Source organism: Saccopteryx bilineata, chromosome 10, assembly GCF_036850765.1.
Source record: "Saccopteryx bilineata isolate mSacBil1 chromosome 10, mSacBil1_pri_phased_curated, whole genome shotgun sequence".
NCBI lineage: Eukaryota > Metazoa > Chordata > Mammalia > Chiroptera > Emballonuridae > Saccopteryx > Saccopteryx bilineata.
The window spans coordinates 44,271,300-44,299,275 of NC_089499.1; the positions used below are offsets into that span (position 1 = coordinate 44,271,300).

The 27,976-nt window shown below is 39.5% G+C and overlaps 1 protein-coding gene across 5 annotated transcripts in view; it reads left to right on the top strand.

Annotated features, from left to right (window-relative positions):
• ARMC8 (armadillo repeat containing 8) overlaps positions 1-27,976 on the top strand; it is a 115,484-nt gene that overhangs the window by 4,836 nt on the left and 82,672 nt on the right. For 2 of the 5 annotated variants that reach the window (XM_066245059.1, XM_066245056.1), the window contains exon 2: positions 26,799-26,875. The exons of 2 other annotated variants lie outside the window; for them this stretch is intronic. In XM_066245059.1, coding sequence (XP_066101156.1) covers positions 26,799-26,875 — 77 coding nt within the window. Of the gene's footprint in view, positions 1-16,984; positions 17,081-26,798; positions 26,876-27,976 lie in introns of all 5 variants that reach the window. One more of the 5 variants, XM_066245057.1, reaches the window with a different exon arrangement.

Sequence of the window (27,976 nt, forward strand, 5' to 3'; positions counted from 1 at the left end):
TATTTTTTGTGGATTTCAATAACCGACCTTTTGGGTCACTTGTTTTTACTTTTCCCAAGCTTTAAATTCTGGTTTTTACGTTTTAAATTCATCAGTAAAGAGTGAGCCAATGAAACCCTTGGCTGCCAGCCTAAACCCCAATAAAAGCAGAACCCTAGATCCATGTGCATGTGTGCTTTTCACCCCCTACCTTGCAAGTCATTAACCCTTAGTTTTCTGATGCTTATCACCGAAGGGCATCTTGTAATCATAATACACAAAGGCCTGTTCAACCACACATGGGTTATCAATAGGATGAAAACGGCGCAAAACAACATTTCAGGTTGTTTTCAGTTTTTGGCTATGATAACCTGCTATGAATGATCATGAACAGGCTTGTGTGTGGACATAACTTTTAGTAACTCTGAGGTGAATGTACAGGAGTGCAATTGCTGCGTTCTGTGGTTTAGTTCTTAAAGAAACCAATACCTTTTTTAGAGTGGCTGTACCATTTCATATTCCCACCAGTTTTTTTTTTTTTTTTTTCTTCCATTTTTCTGAAGCTGGAAACAGGGAGAGACAGTCAGACAGACTCCCGCATGCGCCCGACCGGGATCCACCCGGCACGCCCACCAGGGGCGATGCTCTGCCCACCAGGGGGCGATGCTCTGCCCATCCTGGGCGTCGCCATATTGAGACCAGAGCCACTCTAGCGCCTGAGGCAGAGGCCACAGAGCCATCCCCAGCGCCCGGGCCATCTTTGCTCCAATGGAGCCTTGGCTGCGGGAGGGGAAGAGAGAGACAGAGAGGAAAGCGCGGCGGAGGGGTGGAGAAGCAAATGGGCGCTTCTCCTGTGTGCCCTGGCCAGGAATCGAACCCGGGTCCTCCGCACGCTAGGCCGACGCTCTACCGCTGAGCCAACTGGCCAGGGCCATTCCCACCAGTTATATATGAGAGATCCAGTTTCTCAGCATTTGATATTCTTATTATTTTTATTTTAGCTGTTTTAAAAATGTGTAGTGATATCATAGTCGTAATTTATATTTCCATAATGATTAGTAGTGTACAAATATTTTCATTACTTATTTGCCATCTATGTTTTATTGAAATATGAATGAAATATTTCAGTAAAGTATTTCTTCATGTCCTTTTGCCCACTTTCTAATTTGACTGGTTTTTGCCTGTTGAGCTTTGAAAGCTCTACACATTCTAGGTACAAGTTCTTTGTCATGTGTTTTACAAATATTTTCTCCCAGTCTGTTGCTTATCTTTTTCTACTCTTAACCATAGGTTAAAAAATGAACTTTGATCTCAACTTCACACCTCATACGAAAACTAATTCAAAATGAGTTATACATTTAATCATAAAGCAAAATAAAACTTTAAGAGGGGGAAAAAAAGGAGAATATTTGCAGAGCCTTGGGCTTGGTGAAGAATTCTTAGACATATCACCAAAAGTATGACCTATTTCTTTTTATTTTGTTTATTGTACTATTTAATATGAAAATTTGTGCTTTGTGAAAGACCCTGTTAAGAAGATGACTGCATTTTACTTTGATCACTTGGTAATTATTTGAGAGAGGCAAAGTAATAAAATGCTTTTGAATCACAACGTAGGCTGATATAGACAGCTGAGGAACTTAGTAATTTTAATTGCCTTCTTTACAATCTTTTCCCAGTACCATTATGCCTTCTTGATAGCAGCTGTTGGAACTGTAGTGTATTCCAAGTCTGGATATTTCTTTTTTCTGTTCTTAATGACTCTAAGTATTTTGTTGGCCTCAAACTGCATATTGATTTGCTCTCTTACATGGACAACTGACAATAATTAAAAAGTTTGCTATTAGTTTACTCTAGAAAGCACCAATAAGCACGTGGTATGTATGGAGGTGGTCCTAAAAGAAATTAATCAGTATGAACTTTCTAATCGTTACTGGCAATGTATGGAAAATGGGAGCTCAGTGCATGCTTCTGAATATCTTGCTCTTTAAGGGAAGATTGCCACATGAATTCAGACAGTAAGCACTCAAGAAGTCTTTTAAGAAATAAAATGTTTCAAGAATAAGAAACATCTTTATGTTGGGTCCCTTAGATTTCACTTGGAGATCTAGCCTTCCTAGATTGCCTTTTCATTAAGAATTTAAAAATAGTGCCCAGAGCCAGGAATTTCAGTGAGTTTGACGTGTATTTTTTTTTCCCTGATTTGGCAATTTTTTGGCAGTGCCATCTGTCATGCTGGCTTCTAGGTAAAGCTGTGGAATTATTGACAAAGGAAAATTCCTGTTACTTTCTGGAAATTGGAGAATAGCAGCCTTCACTTAACAGTGTTGCTGTGATCCTTGGGACCATTTAGATAGGAATGAAAGGTATTTCAAATTAAGAGCTGTTTTGCAGAAACAGCCCCCATTTGTCTCTTTGATAAAGGAAAACTGTTTTGATCTCATTTCATAAAATTGGAAGAATAAAGAGTTAGCTTTATTCTCTGGTATATTCATAATATTGTTATAGGGAAAGGAAAATGATGAGACTGTCATACTTTCTATTAGAAATAAAAAGTTGAGCCTGACCAGGCGGTGGTGCAGTGGATAGAGCATCGGACTGGGATGTGGAAGACCCAGGTTCAAAACCCTGAGGTCACCGGCTTGAGTGCAGGCTCATTCGCTTGAGCATGGGCTCACTAGCTTGAATGCGGAGTTGCCAGTTTGAGCGTGGGATAATAGACATGACCCATGGTTGCTAGCTTGAGCCCAAAGCTCACTGACTTGAAGCCCAAGGTTGCTGGCTTGAGCAAGGGGTCACTTGCTCTGCTGTAGCTCCCGGGTCAAGGCACATATGAGAAAGCAGCCAATGAACAACTAAGGTGCTGCAATGAAGACTTGATGCTTCTCCTTTCTCTCCCTTCCTGTCTGTCAGTTCCTATCTGTCCCTCTCTTTGACTCTTTCTGACTCTCTGTCTCTGTAAAAAAAGAAATAAAAAGTTGCTGTTCACTGGGAAGAGTTTCTAGCCTATAGGATCAGTTACTGTTTGGAGGTCTTCACCACCTGGAAATTGATTACAGAATGCATGATTCTTTTGTTTTAGAAGTGCTTTAAGAATTTATTAGGTTTTCAAAATATTGTAATTGGTGATTGATTGTATAAGGGGAATGAGGAAAAAGAAAGAGTCATGGTTGTGATCAAGCATGATTCACAGGATTTTTACTTTTACAATCTGGTGGTATCATCTACTGAAATGTTGAGGATTAAGAGAGGGATATGTTAGGAAAACTTAGTATTATTTTGGACATGCTGAGTTTGAAGTGTTTTCTGGACATCATTTAAAGAGTTGTTCAGTAGGCAGTTGGATATTCTAGGGTGTTTTCAGTACTACCAAGCAGTTCTTCAATTCTCTGTGTACACCATCTGGGTGTTCTACAGTTTATCTCATTTCCGAGATCATGTCAGCTCCCACAGGTTAAAGGTTCAGTCCTCAAAACTGCTCCCCTTTCAGACACCAGTTGGAAGTCCAGGTTGTTCTTCTGTACCTCTTACTGACCACCTATAAATCAGAGATTCCCATAAGTCCCTCCTTGGGTTTGATCATTTGTTAGAACAGTTCACAAAGTTCAGCAAAACATTTACTTATGTTTACCAGTTTATTATAAAAGATACAAATGAACAGCACAGTGAAAAGGTACAAAGATCAAGATCTGGAAGGGTCGCAAGTGCAGAAACTTCTGTCTCTGTAAAACTGGGATCTGCCACCTTCCCGGCACATGGATGCTTTCACTAACCAGTATGCTCATCAAATTTTATTCAAGAGCTTTTATAGAGCTTTAATATCCAGCCCCTCACTCTTCCCTTTCTCAGAGGTTGGTAGGTGGGATTGAAATTTCCAACCCTTTAATCACTTGGTTTTTCTGGTAATGAGTGCCATCCTGAGACTCTCTAGGGGCCTCACCTTAATCATTCTTAGCATTAACTCAGTGCTCAAAAGAGGTTCCTTAGGAATAACCAGAAATACTCATATTAGTCAGGAAATTTCAGTGGTTTTATGAGCTCTGTGCCAGGAACTGGGTTAAAGAGCTAATAATATAAGTATATTCATTATATCACAGGTACAAAGGCCTAGTCCTTTAAACTGGTGTGATCATTATTTGGGCATCATTGGCAAATTTATCAGTGATTCTTAACCTTTTAAGAATAACAATCTCAGCATCTTCTTTTCTGGAAAAACATACATCTGCCAAATTAATCACATAATTTCAAGGGATTCATGGGTTCTCTGGAGACCTACAACATCAATCTTGAGTTAACACTTTCTATTCTTTGCTCATCCCAAAGTCAGCCACAAAATCATATATAACAAAAAATTTTAAGTTATTTAAAATCATTTTGGAATGGCAAAAATTGTAATGGTTTAAAGTCGTTTTAGTTATCATGTGACATACTTGGCTCTGAAGAACCATAGTCTGTTGCCCGGAATATTTTAGTGATCTTTCATAGGTGTACTACATTGCTTACAAAAATTAGGGGATACTTTATCACTTCATATTCATTTTGAAATATCCCCTAATGTTTGTGAGCAGTATATATCTACGGAAAGGGCTTTGTGTAGCAGACCTGGGAGGCAGAGCTAGGTTAGCTGCAGGTCCAAGCTAGAACAAAGTAAGGCACTTTGTGGGTCTGTCTGGTGGCAGAGCGGACCAGGTGGTGGTCACAAGTAGCTCATAATATTGGCATGATTGTAATAGGCCACAATGTGGTAAGAAAGCTAATTTCCCCAGTTGCTTGAAGTGGTGGGCTGACTCTGAGTCAAGCACCATGGATAGCTCCAGCGCAAGGGTGTTGACTGCCTCTAAGAATCTGAAGCAAATGAGGCCTTTTTAGAATCCAGAGACAGCCAACCTGTCTAGACAATACTACTTCTGAGGTGTACCTTGAAAGATAGTACCCAGGATCTCTAAGTCATTACGATTGCAATTTTAAATAACAATTTAAACTATTCTTGCTCTGACTGGATAGCTCGGTTGGTTGAGCATTATCCCAATACACAAAGGTTGTGGGTTTGATCTCTGGTCAGTTCACATCAGGAACAGATTGATGTTTCTTTCTCTGTCTCTCTGTCCCCGTCTCTCTCTCTCTCTCTCTCTTTCTCTCTCTCTCTCAAATCAGTACATAAATTAAAAAAACATCAACTATTCTTATGGTCCAGAACAGTAGTTCTGTTTTATTCAGGATTGAGATACAGTGTATAGGCATTTGAATGCATCCTAGTGGATTTCCTGAGATAAGCTTATCATTTTGGGAGGCATTTAAATGAACCCCAGCCAACCCAGAGAATATCTCATCTTTGTAAAACTTCTCACAACCATTGTCACTCTTATGCCCCAGAGATGATTCTTGTTCTCGTGACCTGGATTCCAGGTTACGCTGTTTTGCAGCATACATCCTTCCTTAGTTCATTTACTGTATCTGGGAGGATATATATCATCTTGGTCCTCAGTCTTCAGAAATTCCTATCTACATTGAAGGGTTAACAAATATAATTTACTAGGGAGAGGGAACCTTAGAGGTTATCTAGATGAATATAGCTCTTTGTGTTTTGTATCATACTTTTAAAAGGATAAGCACTGTAGCACCTGATTGGAAAGAAGCATGAATGCTAAATTGCTTCCAGTTCTTGTGACCACCAAAGCACAGTTTATAACAATTGTTGATATTATATACAAGGACTATATTAACATTTTATTACCTTAAAAACTCACTACAGAAAGAGTAAAGGCTACTCTTTATATCTTTTAATCTAATTGTGCCTGGCTTTTCTATTATGAAAAAATAATCCCCTTTTGTGTATATGTAAAATTATGAAATCTTTGCCTGGAAGAAACCTGCAGATAATGTCTAGTTCATTCTTGTATTTTTTAAAAAAATTATTGATTAATTTTAGAGAGGGAGAGAGAGATGGAGAGAAACATTGATCTGTTCCTGTATGTGCCCTGACCAAGGATCTACTCTGCAACCTTTGCATATCAGGATGATGTTCTAACCAACTGAGCTGTCCAGCCAGGGCCTTTTTTTTTTTTTTTAATTGGGGAAAATAGAACCAGAGAGGTTGACTTGTCTACTCTCATATGTCATTATTTAAAGTGTCAGTCAGATTTCCAAACACCTAAATTAAAAAGTGTGTGCAGCCTTACATTTTAAAATTTTATTTTCAAATTTTATGAGTGCTGATTTACTTACTACTTATTTAAAAATTTGTTCTTTTAACATGTAAGGCCTGGTTTTCAGTTTATTTATTTAGAAGTTAGGGTTGCCTCTTATCCAAGAAGATTATGTTTGAATTATGTATTTAAGTATTTTCATGATTGTGTTTGTGAAGTTAAAGCAGATTATACTCTAGGCATCTTACTTGTCATAAGTATATTATGTTCTGCACTGATAGGACCCAGCCAACTCTGAAGTGCCATTTTATAAACTTTCCAAAGTTGCTGTAGGCTGCAGAAAAGCAGCCATTGATTAATCTGGGGGAAGGAGGGTTCTGTGAATGTCTAGAAACACCAAAGAATTCATGATTTTTTAAAAAAATGGATAAAAATAGTTGCAAAAATACTATGTGACAGTCCGAAAAATATTGAGTGAGGATTCAGTTGAATCCTAATGGGGCCAGAAGTTTACAATAATACAAGAAGTAAAAGAAAACAAATAAAAACCTTCCAAGCTCTTGGGTTTTAAATAGTACTTGGGTATTTTGTTCTGATTTTTCTTCCTTTCGGGAGCCACTGGGAATTTTGGAGAACATTGGAAGGCCTCATTAGCGGTCTGCAAGGGAAAGGTCAGTCTTTGTTGATGTTATCCTTTTTGTATTGTTCTAGGAGGCAGATATTTTCCCTCAAAATTAGGAAAGAATTGTGTAGCAATTACTTTTTAGACTGATAAGAATAGATACTACTACAGCCTGACCTGTGGTGGTGCAGTAGATAAAGCGTTGACCTGAAATGCTGAGGTCGCCGGTTCAAAACCCTGGGCTTACCTGGTCAAGGCACATAAGAGAAGCAAGTACTGCGAGTTTCTGCTTCCTGTTCCTCCCTCACTTCTTTCTCTGTCTCTCTTTTCTCTCTAAAATCAATAAATAAAATCTTAAAAAAATAAAAAGTGAAAACAACAGATAATTACACTTGATTTTAGCCAAAAGCCCAAGAAGCAATTGCAGTTACTTTTGATTAATAGTAAAATAACTCCCCGGCAGAGAAATGCTATGTATCACCAGATCGCTTCAAAAACAGTATTCAGGTAGCAGTAGTTAGGACTTTGTGGGTTTAACTATTTCACCAGAGCCAAAGAAGAGGACATACGATTTGAAATTAAGGCACAGTGTAGTAAAATGCTGATATCAAAGTATTGATTTTTTTATTTTATTTATTTATTTTTTTATTTATTCATTTTAGAGAGGAGAGGGAGAGACAGAGAGAGGAGAGACAGAGAGAGAGAAGGGGGGAGGAGCTGGAAGCATCAACTCCCATATGTGCCTTGACCAGGCAAGCCCAGGGTTTTGAATCGGCGACCTCAGCATTTCCAGGTCGACGCTTTCTCCACTGCGCCACCACAGGTCAGGCTCAAAGTATTGATTTTTAATGTGCTGGATTATGGCAGCCTTAATCTCTTCAGGAGCAAATATGAACACATTAAGCGTTTCTGGGTTTTAAAATGAATAATTGTGATTTTGGCATTTCAGAAAATTGTCAAAGTAACCAAAGGAATAATTTTGGGGGGGAACTGAGTTTTGTAAACATTGGAAAATCAAATTTTGGTTTCAGATTATTTGAGAGATAGGGAAGGGTTTCTGGGGCTCTCAGTTTAGTAGAACATTAGTCATTTTATTTTTTTTATTTTTTATTTTTTTAAATAAATTTTTATTAATGTTAATGGGATGACATTAATATTTCAGGGTACATATAATCAAAGAAAACATGTCTAGGTTATCTTGTCATTAAATTATGTTGCATACCCCTCACCCAGAGTCAGATTGTCCTCCGTCACCCTCTGTCTAGTTTTCTCTGTGCCCCTCCCCCTCCCCCTAACTCTCTCCCTCCCTTCCTCCTGTGTCCTCCCTCCCCCCACCCCTGGTAACCACCACTCTCTTGTCCATGTCTCTTAGTCTCGTTTTTATGTTCCACCAATGTATGGAATCATGTAGTTCTTGTTTTTTTCTGATTTACTTATTTCACTCCGTATAATGTTATCAAGATCCCACCATTTTGCTGTAAATGATCTGATGTCATCATTTCTTATGGCTGAGTAGTATTCCATAGTGTATATGTGCCACATCTTCTTTATCCAGTCTTCTATTGAAGGGCTTTTTGGTTGTTTCCATGTCTTGGCCACTGTGAACAGTGCTGCAATGAACATGGGGCTACATGTGTCTTTACGTATCAATGATTCTGAGGTTTTGGGGTATATACCCAGTAGAGGGATTGCTGGGTCATAAGGTAGTTCTATTTGCAGTTTTTTGAGGAACCACCATACTTTCCTCCATAATGGTTGTACTACTTTACATTCCCACCAACAGTGTATGAGGGTTCCTTTTTCTCCACAGCCTCTCCAACACTTGCTATTACCCGTCTTGTTGATAATAGCTAATCTAACAGGGGTGAGGTGGTATCTCATTGTAGTTTTGATTTGCATTTCTCTAATAACTAATGAAGCTGAGCATCTTTTCATATATCTGTTGGCCATTTGTATTTCTTCCTGGGAGAAGTGTCTGTTCATGTCCTCTTCCCATTTTTTTATTGGATTGTTTGTTTGTTTGTTGTTGAGTTTTATGAGTTCTTTGTAAATTTTGGATATTAGGCCCTTATCTGAGCTGTTGTTTGAAAATATCAGTTCCCATTTAGTTGGCTGTCTGTTTATTTTGATATTGGTTTCTCTTGCTGAGCAAAAACTTTTTATTCTGATGTAGTCCCATTCATTTATCTTTGCCTTCACTTCTCTTGCCATTGGAGTCAAGTTCATAAAAGAACATTAGTCATTTTAGTTAGTGGTTTCCAGCAATATCAGATTTAATACCTTCTTCTTAAAACATATTTTGTTACCGGCTTGTCTAACCTGAAGTGAAATTCATAGATAAATTAAGTATCTTGACATGTAAGTCTTTTTATTTGATTTGATTTGATTTTTTATTTTTTGAGAGAGATAGGAAGGGAGAAAGATGAGGAGCATTAACTCATAGTTGTGTCACTTTAATTGTTCATTAATTGCTTCTCAGATATACCTTGACCTGGGGGTTTCAAGTGAAGCCAGTGACCATTTGCCCAAGCCAGCTACCTTTGGGCTCAAGCCAATGACCGTGGGACCATGTCAGTGATCCCACACTCAAGCTGGTGACCCCACGCTCAAGCTGGTGAATCTACTCAAGCTGGTGACCTCGGGGTTTCATACCTGGGACTTCAGCATCCCAGGTCAATGCTATATCCACTGTGCCACCAACCAGTCAGGCTTTTCACATGTAACTTTTTAAAAGGTATAATGCCCCAGCTATATTAAGGAGGGAAAAACAGGAAACTAATATGTATCATTTAAGTAAGTAAATACTCAGGTACCACTATTCTAGAAAGAAGTAACAAAGTAGTGATGTATTTGCTAATGTATCTAATTTGGCTAAGAATATGATTGCTACACTACAGAACAAGAATATGATTGCTACACTACAGACTGACATAGGTATGATGTAATGGCTACTTATATACAATAAGTGGTTATTTTTTTATTTGACTTTCTGAAATGAGTAACTTTTGGTAAGACAAATAAAACCTTTATTCATATGGGAGTTGCATTCTTGGAAAATTGATTGTATAGTAAAATGATATAAAACATTTGTGTTTTGGCCCTGGCCGGTTGGCTCAGCGGTAGAGCGTCGGCCTAGCGTGCGGAGGACCCGGGTTCGATTCCTGGCCAGGGCACATAGGAGAAGCGCCCATTTGCTTCTCCACCCCTCCGCCGCGCCTTCCTCTCTGTCTCTCTCTTCCCCTCCCGCAGCCAAGGCTCCATTGGAGCAAAGATGGCCCGGGCGCTGGGGATGGCTCTGTGGCCTCTGCCCCAGGCGCTAGAGTGGCTCTGGTCGCAACATGGCGACACCCAGGAGGGTCGCAACATGGCGACGCCCAGGATGGGCAGAGCATCGCCCCCTGGTGGGCAGAGCGTCGCCCCCTGGTGGGCGTGCCGGGTGGATCCCGGTCGGGCGCATGCGGGAGTCTGTCTGACTGTCTCTCCCTGTTTCCAGCTTCAGAAAAATGCAAAAAAATAAAAAAAAAATAATTAAAAAAAAAACATTTGTGTTTATATGTTAAATGGAGTTAAATTCTAAGCTAAGATAATTTAAAACGTTTTTTTTTCCTACATGATTGTGTAGTGGAAAGCTTTTTTGGGATATGGGCCTATTGTCCCACACATGGCAAAATACCTAGCATCCTTAGTCCTTGCCTACTATCAGCACCTGGTGACATTTAATTTTTTTTTCTTTTTTTTTTTTCCATTTTTCTGAAGCTGGAAACAGGGAGAGACAGTCAGACAGACTCCCGCATGCGCCCGACCGGGATCCACCCAGCACGCCCACCAGGGGCGAGCTCTGCCCACCAGGGGGCGATGCTCTGCCCATCCTGGGCGTCGCCATGTTGCAACCAGAGCCACTCTAGCGCCTGGGGCAGAGGCCACAGAGCCATCCCCAGCGCCTGGGCCATCTTTGCTCCAATGGAGCCTTGGCTGTGGGAGGGGAAGAGAGAGACAGAGAGGGAAAGCGTGGCGGAGGGGTGGAGAAGCAAATGGGCGCTTCTCCTGTGTGCCCTGGCCGGGAATCGAACCCGGGTCCTCCGCACGCTAGGCCGACGCTTTACCGCTGAGCCAACCGGCCAGGGCTGGTGACATTTAATTTACAGATTTTATTTTATTTATATTTTTATTTATTTTATTTTATTATTTTTAAGTGAGAGGAGGGGGGATAGAGGGACAGACTCCCTCATGCATCCTGACTGGGATCCACCCAGCAACCCCCATCTGGGGCCTGTGCTTGAATCAGCCTAGCTAACCTCAGCACCTGAGGCTGTTGCTTGGACCAGCCTAGCTATCCTCAGCACCTGGGGCAATGCTCTAACCAGTCAAGTCACTGGCTGTGAGAGGGGAAGAGAGAAAAGGTGGGGAGAGAAAGGGGAAGAAAAGCAGATGGTCACCTCTCATGTGTGCCCTGACCAGATATCAAACCCAGGACTTGGACATACTGGGTTGACACTCTTATCTACTGAGCCAACTGGCCAGGGCTTATTTATTGATTTTAGAGAGAAGAGAGAGAGAGTGAAAGCTGGTAGGGGAGGAGTGGGAAGCATCAACTCATAGTTGTTGCTTCTCATATGTACCTTGACCAGGCAAGCTGGGGTTTTGAACCAGTGACCTCAGCATTCCAGGTTGATGCTTTATCCGCTGTACCACCACAGGTCAGGGTTTTTTTTTGTTGTTGTTTTAAATTAGAAACCTGGTATTTTTAAAATGTATTCTTTTTATTATTTATTGATTTTAGAGAGAGAGAGAGAGAGAGGGAGATAGGAACATTACTGAATTCCTGTATGTGCCATGACTAGGGATTGAACTAGCAACCTCTGTGCTTCACGACAATGCTCTAACCAACTGAGCCATCTGGCCAGGGCCTGTTGACATTTTAGTAGCCAAAACCACTGCTATGGATTTACAAAATGTATGTTAGGGAGTAGTGCTGTCCACATTTAGGACTGCTGAGAAGCTTAGAGCATGAGACTTGCTGAGTGCTATGTGTATCTTAGTGTACCTCCCTCTTTCTCTTTTGCACTTCTCTGTTTCCCCAGTTTGTGACCATGTGTATAGTATAATGACATAGAAATAAAATGTTGCTTTTAAACATTTTCCCCCATAGCATATATAGCCCCCTAATATCCTATAATACCTTTTTATTATGTTTATTTCTTTTTATCTTTTTGCCTATGCTGAAATGTAAACTCTGCAAGTGTGCGCTTTTCTTTTTTCTCTTATGGGGTCTTTGTTAATTACCTAAAACAGTGCCTACATAGCTATTTAAATATTTGTTGACTGACTGGTTTAAAGAATACAGTTTCATCTTTGTTTTGTAATTCTTTTTTAAAAATTATTTCTATTTTTTTGTTTTTGTTTTTCAATTATAGGTTACATTCAGTCTTTTTTTTTTTTTACAGTGACAGAGAGAGAGGGATAGATAGGGACAGACAGGAACAGAGGGAGATGAGAAGCATCAATAATTAGTTTTTTGTTGCGACACCTTAGTTGTTCATTGATTGCTTTCTCATATGGGCCTTGACTGTGGGCCTTCAGCAGATAGAGTAACCCCTTGCTTGAGCCAGCGACCTTGGGTCCAAGCTGGTGAGCTTTGCTCAAGCCAGATGAGCCCACGCTCAAACTGGCGACCTTGGGGTCTCGAACCTGGGTCCTCTGCATCCCAGTCCGACACTCTGTCCACTGCGCCACTGCCTGGTCAGGCTGTTTTGTATTTCTAAGGGCATACTGATTCATTATAATACTAAATTGCATTTCTCAAAACATCATACTGCTTCAGAATTCTTTTTTGCATATGTTGTGCTCTCCACCTAGAGTCCTTGTCCTTTTTTTCTTCTTCTTTTTTCACCTGGCAAATTAATACTAGTCTTTCAGATTACTCATCCTCACTGTTTAGATATCACCTCCCATTTCACTCCTAATTTCAGTACGTTGGTTAATTGTATCTTTGAGTTTCTTTTTATCATATATCCACTTTCATGGTTATATTTATGTGTTACAAGTTATATTTGTAACTTACTTACATATCTGCTTCTTTTCTGTGCTGTGAATGCCTGGAGGGTAAGGGACTTTATTTTTATTATTATTATTATTGGATTTACTTAGGTGACACTAGTTAACATAATCGCATAGGTTTCAGGTTACAAATTCCACAACACGTCCGCACTGTTCATCCCCACCAAGCTGGGGGTGTGGAGGGTAAGGGACTCTATCTTAATCTCTACTACCAGCAGGTGGCATATCACCTGGTAAATTAAAGATAGTCACATGTTGAATTTAAGCCTGAAATAGGTTTTTTATAAGATTTTTAAATTATTTATTTATTTATTTATTTATTTATTTAGAGAAGGGGGAGGAGCAGGAAGCATCAACTTGTAGTAGTTGCTTCTCATATATGCCTTGACTGGGCAAGCCTAGGGTTTGGAACTGGTGAGCTTAGCATTCCAGGTCGATGCTTTATGCACTGCACCACCACAGGTCAGGTTGAAATAAGTTTTAAAATTAATCTTTATAGAGTTCAAACATCCTATATTTTGGCTGTATTTCTTCCATTTCTCCCCCAACCAAGATTTTCCCTGACAATGCTGAACAGTTTTCTCTTAAAGTTCTTGGTAGTTTGTGGAATAATTGACATAATAAATTTTGATTAGCAGTCACAAGTTTAAACATTCATTTCTTAGGAGGGTCACAATTCCCCTTTGAGAATTGTAATGTTTTAATTTCTAAAGAACATATGAATTAAATCATTGCACTTGAAGGCTCAATTGAGATAGAATTCAATTCCAAGTTATTGGCAAGAGTTAGGGCCATGTGGGCTGTTGGACTGAGGACCTCAGTACCTTGCTGGCTGTTAGCCAGAGAGCTGTCTCAGTTCCATCTACGTGGGTCTCTTCATAGAGCAGCTCAGCATGGCAGCTGGATTTTCTCAGAGAACTGAAATGACATTTCATCACATCTTCTGCGTTCTCCACATTTCTAGAATCATGTCACTACATTTAGTCGTCACTCAAGGGGAAACACTGCATAGGGCTTGAATACCAGGAGGTGGTGGGGATCATTGTGGACCACCATCTCAGAGACTGCATATCACGGATGGTCTCTCTAATAAAGGGGAAATTGCTTCCACGTAGTATTTCTCCAAAATGGAAAGCAACTTATAACCTGTTTCTGTTACTGTTTTCCTGCAAGAAGAAATTTGCTTCAAGCTTCTCTTCTTTTTTTAATTATCAGTACCCATTTATATACACAGAATCAACTCTTCTTAGAAGTAACTAATTTACAAATTTGGTGCCTACAGACTTTATGCTGAAGGGATCCATGTACATTTTCACTTTTATTGGTTGGTTAAATTACTAGTCATCATTACCTAAAAGATAAATCATAAGTAAGGATATAATATAATAGTAACAATAATTAGAACAAGAACACAAACTATGAATAACACAATAATTAATAAATAATAATACAAGAATAAATACTTTTGCATCACAGATTATAAGTAATACAATAATTAATAATAATATAGGAATAAAATTTTTTGCCCACCCCTCTACATTTGCGGTGGCTGTTACAGCTTTGAATGTGTAAAGTGAGTCAGGTTTTGAAGGCTTGCTAGGTCATTTTGAAGCCTCTGTCAAAAGGCAGAGGGTATAATCTTACCCTAACTAGCTTTGCTCCTTTTCTTGAATACAGTGTACCCTGAGCTTTAGCTGGCTACTTGACACAGTCACACTATTGGTTGGGAGGTTGGAAGAATCGCCTGGTATACAGTCCCTTTCAGCTACTAGAAGCTACACAAAGTAATTTAAAAGGGCATTGGTGTTTTGAAGTGAGAGTAAAGCCACATCGTGTAAGGTCAGAATATCAGAAACACTCCTAACTCTCTTGCTATGGGGAGGAGGGAAGAAGGAACCCCAGCATGAAATTCCAACCCTGGTTAATTAAATCTCTCTTATTTATGCCTATTTCTGTACATTTAATGTACCTGGAGTAAAACATAACCATGCTTACTCAGTCTCACTTTAAATTCATAATTGTGAACCTCAGGAGGGTTTGTTCTGCCTGGAAGTCCTGGTAAATATTCCTGGCCCATTAAGGGTCTTATTCCTTCTTCTCTTCTTCAAACCAGCAACCTCCCCAACCTGCCCTACCCCCACCTCCACTGTTTTTACTCTAAAAAAATAGGAGTAATCAGAGAGCTCCCAACTATCATATATATCCACCTAATTAATTTCCTCTGGTTATTGTACTTTCCATGCTCTATTTTGTCAGTAAATCTCATTCCCTCTCAATTATACATGAACATTGTTCTAGAAGTTCCCCCCAGCGCCATTGCATCATCAGTTTTTCTTTATTAAAAATGTTTTTCCAGCCCTGGCCAGTGGCTCTGTGGATAGAGTGTTGGCCTGGTGTATGGATGTCCTGGGTTCAGTTCTAGATCTGGGAATACAGGAGAAGCGACCATCTGCTTCTTCCCCTTCCCTCTCCCCCTTCTCTCCTTCTCTGCCTCCCACAGCCAGTGGCTCTATTGGTTCAAGCATGGCCCCAGGCAATGAGGGGTAGCTGGGTTGGTCTGAGCACATCAGCCTCAGGCACTAAACATAGTTGAATTGAGCATCAACATAGATGGGGTTGCAGTACACGTGCAAGATTCTGCCTCACTATCTCAGCTCTTGTCACCTAAAAAAAAAAATTCTATCAGTGAATAAGCATCCTCTAATTTATTCCATCTTTAAATAAAAAAAGCTCTCCTGACTCCTCTTTCTACCCACCCTTTTATTTCCTTACTCCCCTTTATAATGAAACTTCTTGAAAAATCTGTCTACAGTGGTCCCTCGTCTATTGTGGGGGTTAGGTCCCAGTTGCTCCTGTGATAGGCGAAAATCTGCGCAGTAGTGACCTTATATTTATTTTATTATTTATGTATGTATATATTTTTGTTTTTATTTATGTATATTTTAAGGCTTTATAAACTCTCCCTACACTCTTATAAACCTTTTCCACACTGTCACTAATCTTTCGCAAATACTTATAAACACTTCCTATGCTCTTAAACACTTTCTACACTCTTAAGCCTATGTTATTTTAACATAAAATTTTATATGGGTACTCACCAGTGAATATACTACAACTTGAATGATGAAGATGATGATGAATTAGCTCTGCAGTACTGATGATGATGAAGATAATGACAGTGAGATGAATGTACTGCACAGCCAAGAAGAGCACTACAGCTCTTCTGAAGGTGCCACTTCAACTGGCGCTTCATTAGGTGGTGCAATATCTTCACTCTTGTCTGTAACTTCTGTTTTTGCTAAAGGCCTAGGCATAACTGGTGTCTTCTTCCAAGTGAGGAATAGTTATGGGGAGTTGCTGGCGCTGCTTTTTCTTCTGGGCAAGGTTTTTGTAAACCAACATGCCACCCTTGATTGTATTTGAGAACTGCAATGAATGAGGCATTTAGGGGTCCCATTCTTGAGCCACTCGCTGAAGTTCTTTGGCCATTCTGACGATGGTTGCAAGGCAATCAAGTGTTAGGCCAACCTCCTCTTCTTCTTCAACCCCTAGTTCCTCTTGTTCCTCTTCCTCTTCTTCACTTGCTGACTTTGTCATCTCCGTCAGGTCTTCGTCCATCAATGGTTGTGGGGTTTTGGCTTTGTCCTTCATAATAAAAGTGCACGACAGCATTCGCTTCCAAAATAAGCTCGTCTCATCCATATTAAAAACTTGTTCGGGCTTATAGCCCCTTTCCTTGATGGTGATTTTGAATGTGTTGTTCATGTACTCCCCAGCTCCAGCTTTATCCGCAGAGGCAGGCTTTTCCATGCAGAGAAATTCGCTTTTAAGTCCAAAGCATTTCTGAAACTTGTCAAACCAGCCCTTGCTGGCATTGAATGAGGTTGGTCTGATGGGAGAAGCACTCAATGGTCCTGCTTCTGCGTCGTCTTCCTTGTCCTTGTCACCATCGTGAACATCATCGCTTTCAGCAAAAGTTTTGTAAAGCTTCTTGGCCTTCGTGCAGATGGTGTAGGTATCCAGCAAGATATTCTTCTTCGTGCAGCTATAGACCCACAGGGCCAATGCAGACTCCATCCTCACAATGGCCTCATTGCAGGAAGTTATCACCCTCTTCGCAGTCTTGTTAAAAGACACTGCTGCAGTAATCCTTATATTCTTTTTGTCCTTCTTTATGTAGCGAACTGAAGATTCATTGATCTTGTAATGGCTGCCTACAGCCATGTAGCTTCTCCCTTCCTTTGGCATGTCAAGGAGTTCCACCTTTTCTGCGATGGTAAGCATCTTCCTCTGGTGCTTGGGTTTCTGTGCCAGAAGCCTTGTAAGAACGTTTGGGCGATATCGTAGGGCTTGAAATAAATTCAATTTTTAACGAAAATTTCACAAAAATACAACACTGCAGAGCAACACTATGTGCAGCGATTAGACCTTGATGTGAAATGGACAAGGTGAGGTGCTGAACGCATGCTATACACAGGAGATGGAGGAGACTGATGCTATGGTCGCTACGCCAATCAGCACCCAGGATACAGAACACAGTGCTCTGGTTGGTCTCCTCCCATCCATCAGCCAATAGTGTGCTGTGTATGATCTCACGTGGGCAAACTAGCTCAAGAGGATGCATCCATAGCTGTATTTTCCATATGTGCAAGTCTTTGTCGACTCATTTGCTGTATGCTACATATTTTATTTCCATTTAATATTCTTTTAAGGCCCTGGCCGGTTGGCTTAGTGATAGAGCGTCAGCCCAGCGTGTTGAAGTTCTGGGTTCGGTTTCCAGCCAGGGCACACAGGAGAAGCACCCATCTGCTTCTCCACCCCTCCCCCTCTCCTTCCTCTCTGTCTCTCTCTTCCCCTCCCGCAGCCAAGGCTCCATTGGAGCAAAGTTGGCATGGGCACTGAGGATGGCTCCATGACCTCTGCCTCAGGCGCTAGAATGGCTCAGTTGTAACGGAGCAATGCCCCAGATGGGCAGAGCGTCGTCTGCTGGTGGATTTGCCAGGTTGATTCCGGTCAGGCACATGCAAGAATCTGTCTCTCTGCCTCCTCGCTTCTCACTTCAGAAAAATGCAAAAAATCCCACAAAAAAACCTCTTAACCTCTTTTAATATGTTTTCATTAATATTTTTTATATTGTTTTAAATTTTTAGGCTAGAAAATGCTTACTTTACTGCAAAAATAATTAAAATAATAAATATATAAAAATACCTATGTACCGTGAAATCTTGTGATATAGTGAAAAATTCACAATCAAAATTAGTTCTATACAATTTAAACACCCGTGATGCAGTAAGACCGCGAAAAGTGAACCATGATATGGCGAGGGATTACTATATATATTTTAAGGTTTTATTTATTAATTTTAGAGAGAAGATCAAGAGAGAGAGAAAGGTAGGGGTTAGGAGTGAGAAGCATCAACTCATAGTTGCTTCTTCCTATGTGCCCTGACTAGGCAAGCTCTGAGGTTTGAACTGGCAAACTCAGTGTTACAGGTCGACACTTTTTCCACTGCACCACCACAGGTCAGGCTATATTTACTTTTTCTAATTCCTCTTCTTCAATTCTCTCTTAAACCCTCTTAAAGCAGACCTTGGCCCCACCACTGTGCCCATATTGCTATTGTCAAGATCACTTACTCATGGCCTCCATGTTCCTAAATCCAGTGGTCAGGTCTTAGTTACCATCTTATGCTACACATTGTTAGTATGTGCCATATGTTATTGCTCCCTTCTTGAAACATTCTCTTATTTGGCTTTTTGGATTTCTTTCCACCACATTTGCTGCTTGTTCAAGTGCTCTGGAGTTCAGTCTTCAGGTGTTGCATTACACTGGGGAACAATTTTTTTTCATTTTCTGTTGCATGAGGTTTTAGAACTGTTTCTATATATTTCTGCATCTCTCATTCCAAATCTGAATCCGTGTTTTGGTGCATGCTCTAGTTTTTATGCAATTTTAATTTCTTCTTGTTACAGTTAATGGCATGCATTGGTTTTTAAATTGGAGTTAAAGGGCAACGACTCTTGGATTGAACATAACCACAAGGCAATTAGTTTTACAAACATCACTTTTACATAATTTAGTTGTTTTTAAATGTAAAAAATTATGATCTGATAAAAACACCCTCTTATTTTGTTTTAAGATTGAATCATGGCTTCTTCGAGTAGGCGTAAATGTAAGAATAGTCTTGACACCTTCTGTTCTATATGTGGCTGTTATACACTTCAACGTCAAAGGTGCAATATTTCATCATTTGTGACACATGCATATATTGCCTATTTTCAAGTTCCCCTTGGTGATCAAGACAAGAATTGGGCTCCTCATATTGTGTGTCATAATTATGAGGAAATGCTTTGTGACTGGACAAAAGGAAAACGCAAAGGAATGCCTTTTGGTATTCCCATGGTTTGGCGTGAACCTAAGGACCACAGCAGTGACTGTTATTTCTGTCTGATCCATACAAAGGGCATCGGCAAGAAAAAACGGCATATGATCTCATATCCTAATATTCCTTCAGCTATACAACCTATCCCACACTCTGAGACACTCCCAGTTCCAGTTTTCAACGGTTTTATTTCTTCTAAGGATGAAGAAAGTGAACATGGTGACCAAGTATATTTTGATAAAATGCATGAGGAAATGGTTTTAGAATCTGAAGGATCTTCTTCTGATGCCAAGCAGTCATTAACCCCTCAGCAGTTTAGCCAACCTGAATTGAATGACTTAGTAAGAGATTTGGGCCTATGAAAGAAAGCAGCTGAGTTATTAGCCTCCAGGTTTCAAGAAAAGAATGTACTTCACTGGTCAGCTAAAGTATCCCATTTCAGGAAGCATGAACAAATTTTTGTGGACTTTTTTTCCGAAGACAAACACTGTTTACTGTCATGATATCAGTAGACTTCTCAGCCAGCTAGATGTTACCACTTACAGTCCAACAGAATGGTGGTTCTTTGTTGACAGCTCTAAATGGATTCTGAAATATGTTCTCCTACACAACGGTAATGTTTATGCAGCGGTTCCAATTGGTTATTCAACTCATCTGCGAGAAGATTATAATGACATACAAATTGTCCTTGATTTTCTGAAGTATGAGGAGCATAATTGGATCATTTATGTGGATCTTGAAATGGTAAATTTCCTGCTAGGACAACAGAGAGGTTTCATGAAGTATCCTTGCTTTCTGTGTTTGTGGGACAGCCAAGCTCGGGAGAAACACTGGACACAGAAGTAGTGGCCGAAACATGAAGTTCTGGAAGTAGGAATGCAAAATATTGTGAATGAACCTGTAGTTAATTGAGACAGGATCATTTTTCCCCCACTGCACATCAAACTTGACTTAATGAAGCAGTTTGTTCATGCTTTGAATAAAGAAAGTGAATGCTTTCAACATATTATTTCTGCTTTTCCTGTCTTGTCTTTCGAGAAGATAAAATCAGGTGTATTTGATGGACCTCAAATTTGAACCCTCATACTTGACGAAGAATTTGCTAGGATGATAAGGAGGAGAAAGCAGCATGGCGGTCTTTTGTGACAGCTACAAAGAACTTCCTTACCAACAAAAAAGCAGAAAACTATAAACTTCTGGTTCAAAAGATGCTGTTGGCTTTCTGCAACATTGGATGTAACATGAGCATTAAGATTCACTTCCTGAACAGTCACCTTGATAAGTTTCCCGAAAATCTTGGAGCTGTTAGTGATGAGCAGACTACTTCTGGAGCATCAAACGAAATTGTCCTCAACAAGTACACAAACACAAGAGCTACAAACACAAATTTTTGCCTGAATAGAATTTAAATGTTTTGCGCAACTTTTATGATTAGACTAAATAAGGGTTTTAATATGTTCTATTCTGAAATTGTAGACAAATTCTGATGCAATCATATCTTAGTGTATTAGTGTATTTACTGCATTATATAAATTATTATACAGTGTGTCTGTAAAGTCATGGTGCACTTTTGACTGGTCACAGGAAAGCAACAACAAAAGACGATAGAAATGTGAAATCTGCACCAAATAAAAGGAAAACCCTCCCAATTTCTATAGGATGATGTGGCAGCATGTGCGCATGTGTAGATGATGACATAACACCGTGTATACAGCGGAGCAGCCCACAGCCATGCCAGTCGAGATGTGGACGGTACAGAAGAAAGTTCAGTGTGTTCTGTGGCTTGCTAAATTCGAATCCATGACCAGAGTGCAACGTGAATATCGGCGCGTTTATAACGAAGCGCCACCACACAGGGATAGCATTACTCAGTGGGATAAGCAGTTGAAGGAAACCGGCAGTTTGGTGGAGAAACCCCGTTCTGGTAGGCCATCAGTCAGTGACAAGTCTGTAGAGGCTATACGGGATAGCTACCTAAGGAGCCCTAAAAAATCTGTGTGTGAGCTCACATCGAACTGCACTGAATAGGTATGAAACTGGGAGAGTTTTCCTTTTATTTGGTACAGATTTCACATTTCTGTTGTCTTTTGTTGCTTTCCTGTGACTGGTCAAAAGTGCACCATGACTTTATGGACACACTGTATTTTCACAAAGATGATGCCCAAGGAGACATTCTACTTCATTATGTAAAACGTTGTAAATTTTACAATAAGATGAAAACCTAAAATCTTGAATTGCAAAAAAACCCACTATATCTTACAGAGAAAAACTAATGTCAGATTTGAGATCAGCACACTCGAATTAGGTAAGAACAAGTGTTTTTGTGGTTGCAACAAAAATTTTGTTCCCCAGTGTTATCCATGGCCACTCCCTTGTTGAACTCATCCTATTTACATACTATATGCTGACAACTCCATGACTTTCTATGTCCAGCCCACAGCTCTCTCCTAAACTCTCGACTTATATATCCAACTGCCAACTTGACATTCTCTTTTGCATATCTAATGATATTCTCAATCTTAAAATGTCCCACAATGAACTTTTGATCTCACTCAAAACTGCAGCACAATCTTCCTCATCTCTTTAACTGGCATCTCAATCTTTCTAGGGACTCAGGCAAAAATCTTAAGTGCCATTCTTGGTTTCTCTCTCTTTTTTATATCCCATGTCTAATCTGACAGCATATCCAATTTGACAGTCATTTCAGCTTCAACATTTATCTAGAATGTAAGTAAATCTTACTATCTCCAAAACTCTTCCCCTAGTCCAGGACACTATCATCTCTTTGAAATAACAGCAGTTCTGACTATTGAAATAGCCTCCTAGCTAGCTAGCCTCCCTGCTTCTTGTCCTCTAACTCCTTCCACACATTTGTCTCTTTTTAAAATGGTTACCAGAGAGCCTGACCTGTGGTGGCGCAGTGGATAAAGCGTTGACCTGGAAATGCTGAGGTCGCCGGTTCGAAACCCTGGGCTTGCCTGGTCAAGGCACATATGGGAGTTGATGCTTCCAGCTCCTCCCCCCTTTCTCTCTCTCTCTGTCTCTCTCTCTCTCTGTCTCTCCCTCTCCTCTCTAAAATGAATAAATAAAAAATTAAAAAAAAAAAAAAAAAAGAAAAACTACATCACCTTTTAAAATGGTTACCAGAGAGATCCTTTTAAAACAAGTCAGATCATGTCTGTTTTCCCAAAGCTCTTAAAGGCTTTCCAGCTCACACCATAAAAATTATAATCCTTACAATGACCAACAAGGCTCTTTACCAGCGCTGTGTAGTGGAAAAACAATGCAAGCTACACACATAATTTTCAATTTTCTAGTAGCCATGCTCTAAAAGTAAAAAGAAAGTATAATAAATTAATTTTAATATATCTTATTTAAACCAATATATCAAAATAGTATGTCAACATTTAGTCAATGTAAAGAATTATTGATGACATTATTTTGCTTTTTGCCTAATCGGTGGTGGCACAGTGGATAGAGTGTCAATCTGGGATGCTAAAGTCCCAGATTTGAGGCCCTGAGGTCACTGGCTCGGCTTGAGCTCCCTGGTCAAGGCACTGATGAGAGAAATTTATGAACAACTAAAGTGCCACAACTGTGAGTTGGTGCTTCTCATCTTTCTCCCTCTCTCTCCCTGTCTATCTTTTCTCTTTCTCAAAAAGAAAGAAAGAAAGAAAGAAAGAAAAGTTGCTCTTTATATCAAGTTTTCAAAATCTGATATGTATTTTATACATTTTGGATATTGAATTTTAATTGGAAATACTTGTTTGGTATTTAGGTTTCAGAAAATTTACAGCTGAAAAAGTAGATTTACATACCCAGGTGGTTCTAAACACTTAAACTTCAAATAACTGAATTCAGTGTTGAGGTTTTCTGTTTGTTTTTAGAACAACACTTATTACATGAGGTAAGATAGGAGGGATGGTGATTTATTTATTTGCTTTTCTAGGCCTTGATTTGTCAGATAGAACTCCAGCTTCTTGCCCTCTGGCACGTATCCCATCAGCTCGGCCACATTGGTCAGGTCTTGAGTGATACATATAAGAAACTTGCCCTGTTGGAACTGCTCCTTTAGAAGACTTTAGATTTTGGCATTCTTTCTCTGTTCATCATATTTTGTCTGAATTTTCTTTGATCTTTTTTTGTTTAAAATCTCTTTTTCTTCAGGAGTCAACTTGGCTCTCTCCTTGAGGCCCAGGGGAAGTGCACAGTGGGACTCGTACCACTGTTGGTATGGTGTGCCATCAGTGAGCACACTGCAGTTCTTTCCTAGGGTCTTAATGCAGACCAGTGTTTTTGTTGGATGCATTGTAGACGATATCAATAATCCATGTTTCACATGTACAACACTCTGAGCCCCAGGAGAAGCGGCCCACATCAAGCCTTGAGGCGTAGTACCTCTTGTTGCCTCCCCTCACACTGACTGCGTGTATGCAGTGGGAGCCAATCTTAGTGTTGGCAGCAGGGCATCCAAGCTCATATTTTCACTTGTAGTGGGGCTTTCTCTTGCCCCCAATCTTGTGGCGCTTATGCCAGTTGTCCCAAGAGATGCCATGGATAGGTGCCAGCTAGAAGAGCCAGTGTTGGTTTTTAAGTTTTAGTTTTAATTTTAATTAGATTAAAGTTTAAAAATTTGTTAAGTTAAATTCCTAGCCACATTTCAGATGCACAATAACCAAAAGAGTCTACTGGCCCTGATATTAGACAACACAGCTCTTGACCATCTGGCCCTCTTCTCTGACCTTTCTTCTACTGCTTTCTCCTTTGCCCATTCCGCTCCCGCTGTAAGGGCCTCCTTTTGTTGGATCACAGCAGACACTTCCCATTTCAGAGCCTTTGCATGTGCTGTTTCTTTGCCTCAATAGCTTTGCTCCCAGATAGCTGCATGACTTATTCTTCTACTTTCTTCAGGTCTTTGTTCAAATGTTACCTTCTTTCTATTTGTTTTTTGTCTTGTTTTGTTTTTAAAATTATAACAGAAAGTTTATATAGAAAGTTGCAGAGGTGGTTAAAAGGGAGCCAAAGAAGAAATGGGCTCTTGGAGCTTATTAGGAAAGTGTACTCTAAGAAGATCCTTTTCAAGTAGGTGTGCTGGGGTTGGGTGGGGGGAGGATTGTGCCTTACTAAATATTTTTAAAATCTTTAATGACTTTCTCAGTGCCTTCCATATAGTAGGTACTCAATGCTTGTTAAATTGAAGGAACCAGACACAGAACAGTAAGGAAAATTGTTATTAATGGGTAAAATTTATATTGTTGAAGATATGAGATTTAACCTCAGCTGTATTTTTAAAAACCACATTGAGAAGCAAGAGATTTCAAAGCTGTGGGAGAGTACACAGAAAGGAGCAGTAATATCAAAGATCAATCCTAAATAGGAGGGAGGCTAAGGGTTGGTCCTGGTGTTGGGAAGCCAGGAAAACACTTGTGCTCAGAGTGATAAAACTCATCTATTTTTTGTTTGTTTGTTTAGGGAGAGGCAGAGACGGGAGATGAGAAGCATCAATTCTTTATTGTTGCACTTAAGTTATTCATTGATTGCTTCTCATATGTGCCTGGGGGGGTGGGGTGGCTCATGGTGAGCCAATGACCCTTTCCTCAAGCCAGTGACATTTGGGCTTAAGCCAGTGACCATAGGGTCATGTCTATGATCCCAAGCTCAAGCCAATGACCCTGCGCTCAAGCTGGTGAGCCTGCTCTCAAGCTGGATGAGCCCACACTCAATCCATTGACCTCAGGGTTTCAAACCTTGGACCTTAGAGTCCTAGGTTGATGCTGTATCTGCTGCGCCACTACCAACCAGGCAAAACTCATCTGTTTTTGTTGTAGGAATGTTGTTTTCATTTTAATCCTGGATTTTACTCTTGATACATTATTTCTTGTTATATTTGCACAGTTGTTTGCATTCCTATTTAACATTCAACAATCTGACATCTGGGTAAAAATCATCCCTCATTTATTAACCAAGGGATTAGTCTTTTTAACTGTGATTCTGTTATTTTGAGGAGACTAGACTGTTAGCAGGTACATTCATGGTATTCTGTTGGGCACAAGAATTTTCTTTTTCTTTTGCTGCCATTGTTCTTTATAAATGGAGTACATTTTAAAGTGGGTATTTGAGTTACCTATGAGTATATTTTGGTTGCAAGTTCATAATATGAAAATATGCTTTGATTTTGGATTAACTTGAAATTAGAATCTATGTAGTTTTTCTTCAATTATACTGCTCACAAAAATTAGGGGATATTTAAAAATGAATATGAAATGATAAAATATCCTCTAATTTTTGTGAGCAGAGTATTTTTTGTGACTTGGAAGCTTAAGCTGGCATCATTTCTTTGCAATTAACTTTTTACTGATCAGCGTCTGGGTGAACTGGACAAGTATTTCCTCCTTTCTATAATAGCTTATTGCTAATGGGTACCTGTGCATGTTCTAGCAGGGATTAGAAAGAAAAAGCAAGGGGTGAAAATGTTTTTTCTCTGGTTCTTGAACTAATAATGTTATTTGTTTGAAATAATATTAAGTATTCAAAATTAAATGTAAAACATCACTATTACTTCGCAAAAATAAGTATTGTAGGAAAGGACATAATAGAGCAAGCCCCATGATACAAATAAAAGAAGACAAGTTTCTCCCCTTGCTCTTTAATGCTCCAACTCTCCCCCTTCTACTCAGCCTTGGCAATTTCAGACTAGCTAACTGTCTTGGACCTGAAAAGTCACTCTAATTCTTGTTTCCCCCTTACAGAAGGTGTTTCAACTCCTTTATATTTTTATTTTTACATATATTTGCGTCCTATATCAGTGTAGCTACTCTGCATTAGTCTGCGAGTCTTCCTCTTGCACCTAGACTATCCCTCGTAGACCATTCATGAAGTCCTTACCCTTTTTCCTTGCTGATAGCCAGATTTTCTCTACCTTTACTGGGACTAAACAGAAGCAGTAAATCTGTCTATCTCTTATTCATATGTAGGTGACTTCCAACAGTTAGTTAAGAAACTTACTGTATTTTCCCATGTATAAGATACATCTTAATTTTGGGACCCGAATTTTGAAAAATATGTATTACATAAAGTTACTGAACTCAAGTTTTATTCATCATAACATACATACAACTCCTCATCACTGTCAAAACTCCCATCCATTAGCTTGTCCTCATCTGTGTCTGATGACAATCACTGTCTTCAGCAGTGAGCTCAAAAACAAGTGCGAAAAAGCAGGAAATGCATGTAAAAAAATCTACAACCATTGTATAAGATTCACGGTGTTTTTAGACCCCAAAATTTTCGGAAAAGGGTGCGTCTTATACATGCGGAAATGGGTAACTGCTTCTTAACACACTTAGTTCTTCTGTTGGCGAAACTTGCAGGGCTCACCACCAAGTTCTACTGTTTAGTTTTGTTTTTTAGTGAGAATCAGGTATCTTCTTTCTTCCTCATCTTATTATTTGTCTTGTTAAGTTTTTCTCAAAATGATTTAACAAGTAGTTTATAGAAATTCTAATGCATCTACCTTAAGTTAGATCATATAGCTATTTGATGTTATGGGTGATGCTGTGAATTTGTGATTTACATGGCTTCAGATGTCATAATTTTTCCCCCCACTTTCTAGGAAGTAACAGCTAGCAGTCGCCACTATGTTGACAGGCTATTTGACCCTGATCCCCAGAAAGTTCTACAAGGTGTCATGTAAGTAGTATGTATTTAAGAGTCTATCAAAATCTTGTTTGTTTTTATGTTTGAATCTGCCAAATATTGTAATTCTGAAAATGCAGGGTTATAACATGTTTTCTCCCATTGTGGAAAGACCCCTGAAAGTCACGACTTCAATACTGTGCTGTGAAAGAGTTGTTTACATGTAGTTGTGAAATGACATGGTTAGCTTCATTTTGTTGGGGGGAGGGGTGTAGAATACTTATTTTACCTTTAAAAAAATGTTTCCTTTGGAGAATGCTTTTGCGACTTTAATATCCAGCAAAGGCAAGAGAATAAAATAGCTAATCGCTTGTAATTAGAAAGGGGTAGGAGAATAAGTCAGAGCATTTTGGTTTGGTTTTGATTTTGGTTAAATCATCGACTGTCTCTAAGGTTTGAATATCCTAGTGATGTTTTAAATATCAGAATTTAGAAAGCAGTCATTAGTAAACTTAAATAAACTCTTGATAACATAAATACCCTTCTTTTCTCCAGAATCTCCTTATATTTAATGAAAGAAAACATTTTTAAGCAACATACCTGAGGTGATTATGCTTTAAAAAAATTAAGTGGGACAAACGTGATAAGATTGCAACTGATTGAAAGATGTTCTCCAAAAAGCAGATAGATTATCATGCTCTTAACCCCTTAGTTCTAAAGGATAAAGGCTAAGGTTCCTTGTAGGGTTGGGAACCATGGAGCACCTGGTGGTCTGAACTTTGTCCAGGGCAAGGAGGACACAAAAAAGGCCCAGGAGGAGATACATTGGGGATAGCAGCTAAGGCACAAATGATTCTCTTTCGTCTTTTATCCTGCTAGGGTTATCAGCCAATAGTACCTTCAGTTGAACCCTTTCTCAACCTTGGCAAGGCTAGTATGCTTTGTTTATACAAGTTTTTACTAACTGCAATTCTTATTCAAACCCCAGCCTCCCTTCTCTCACCGAGGCATTGTAGAAGCGAGGTCTTGGGGATGTGGACTTGTAAAGAGGAGGCAAGATAAAGTGAATAAAACTGCTTGACTCTTCAGATTGATCTGGAAGGGAAAGTTAGGAGCTGGATGGAGATCCACCCGGGATATTTAACACCTTATCTT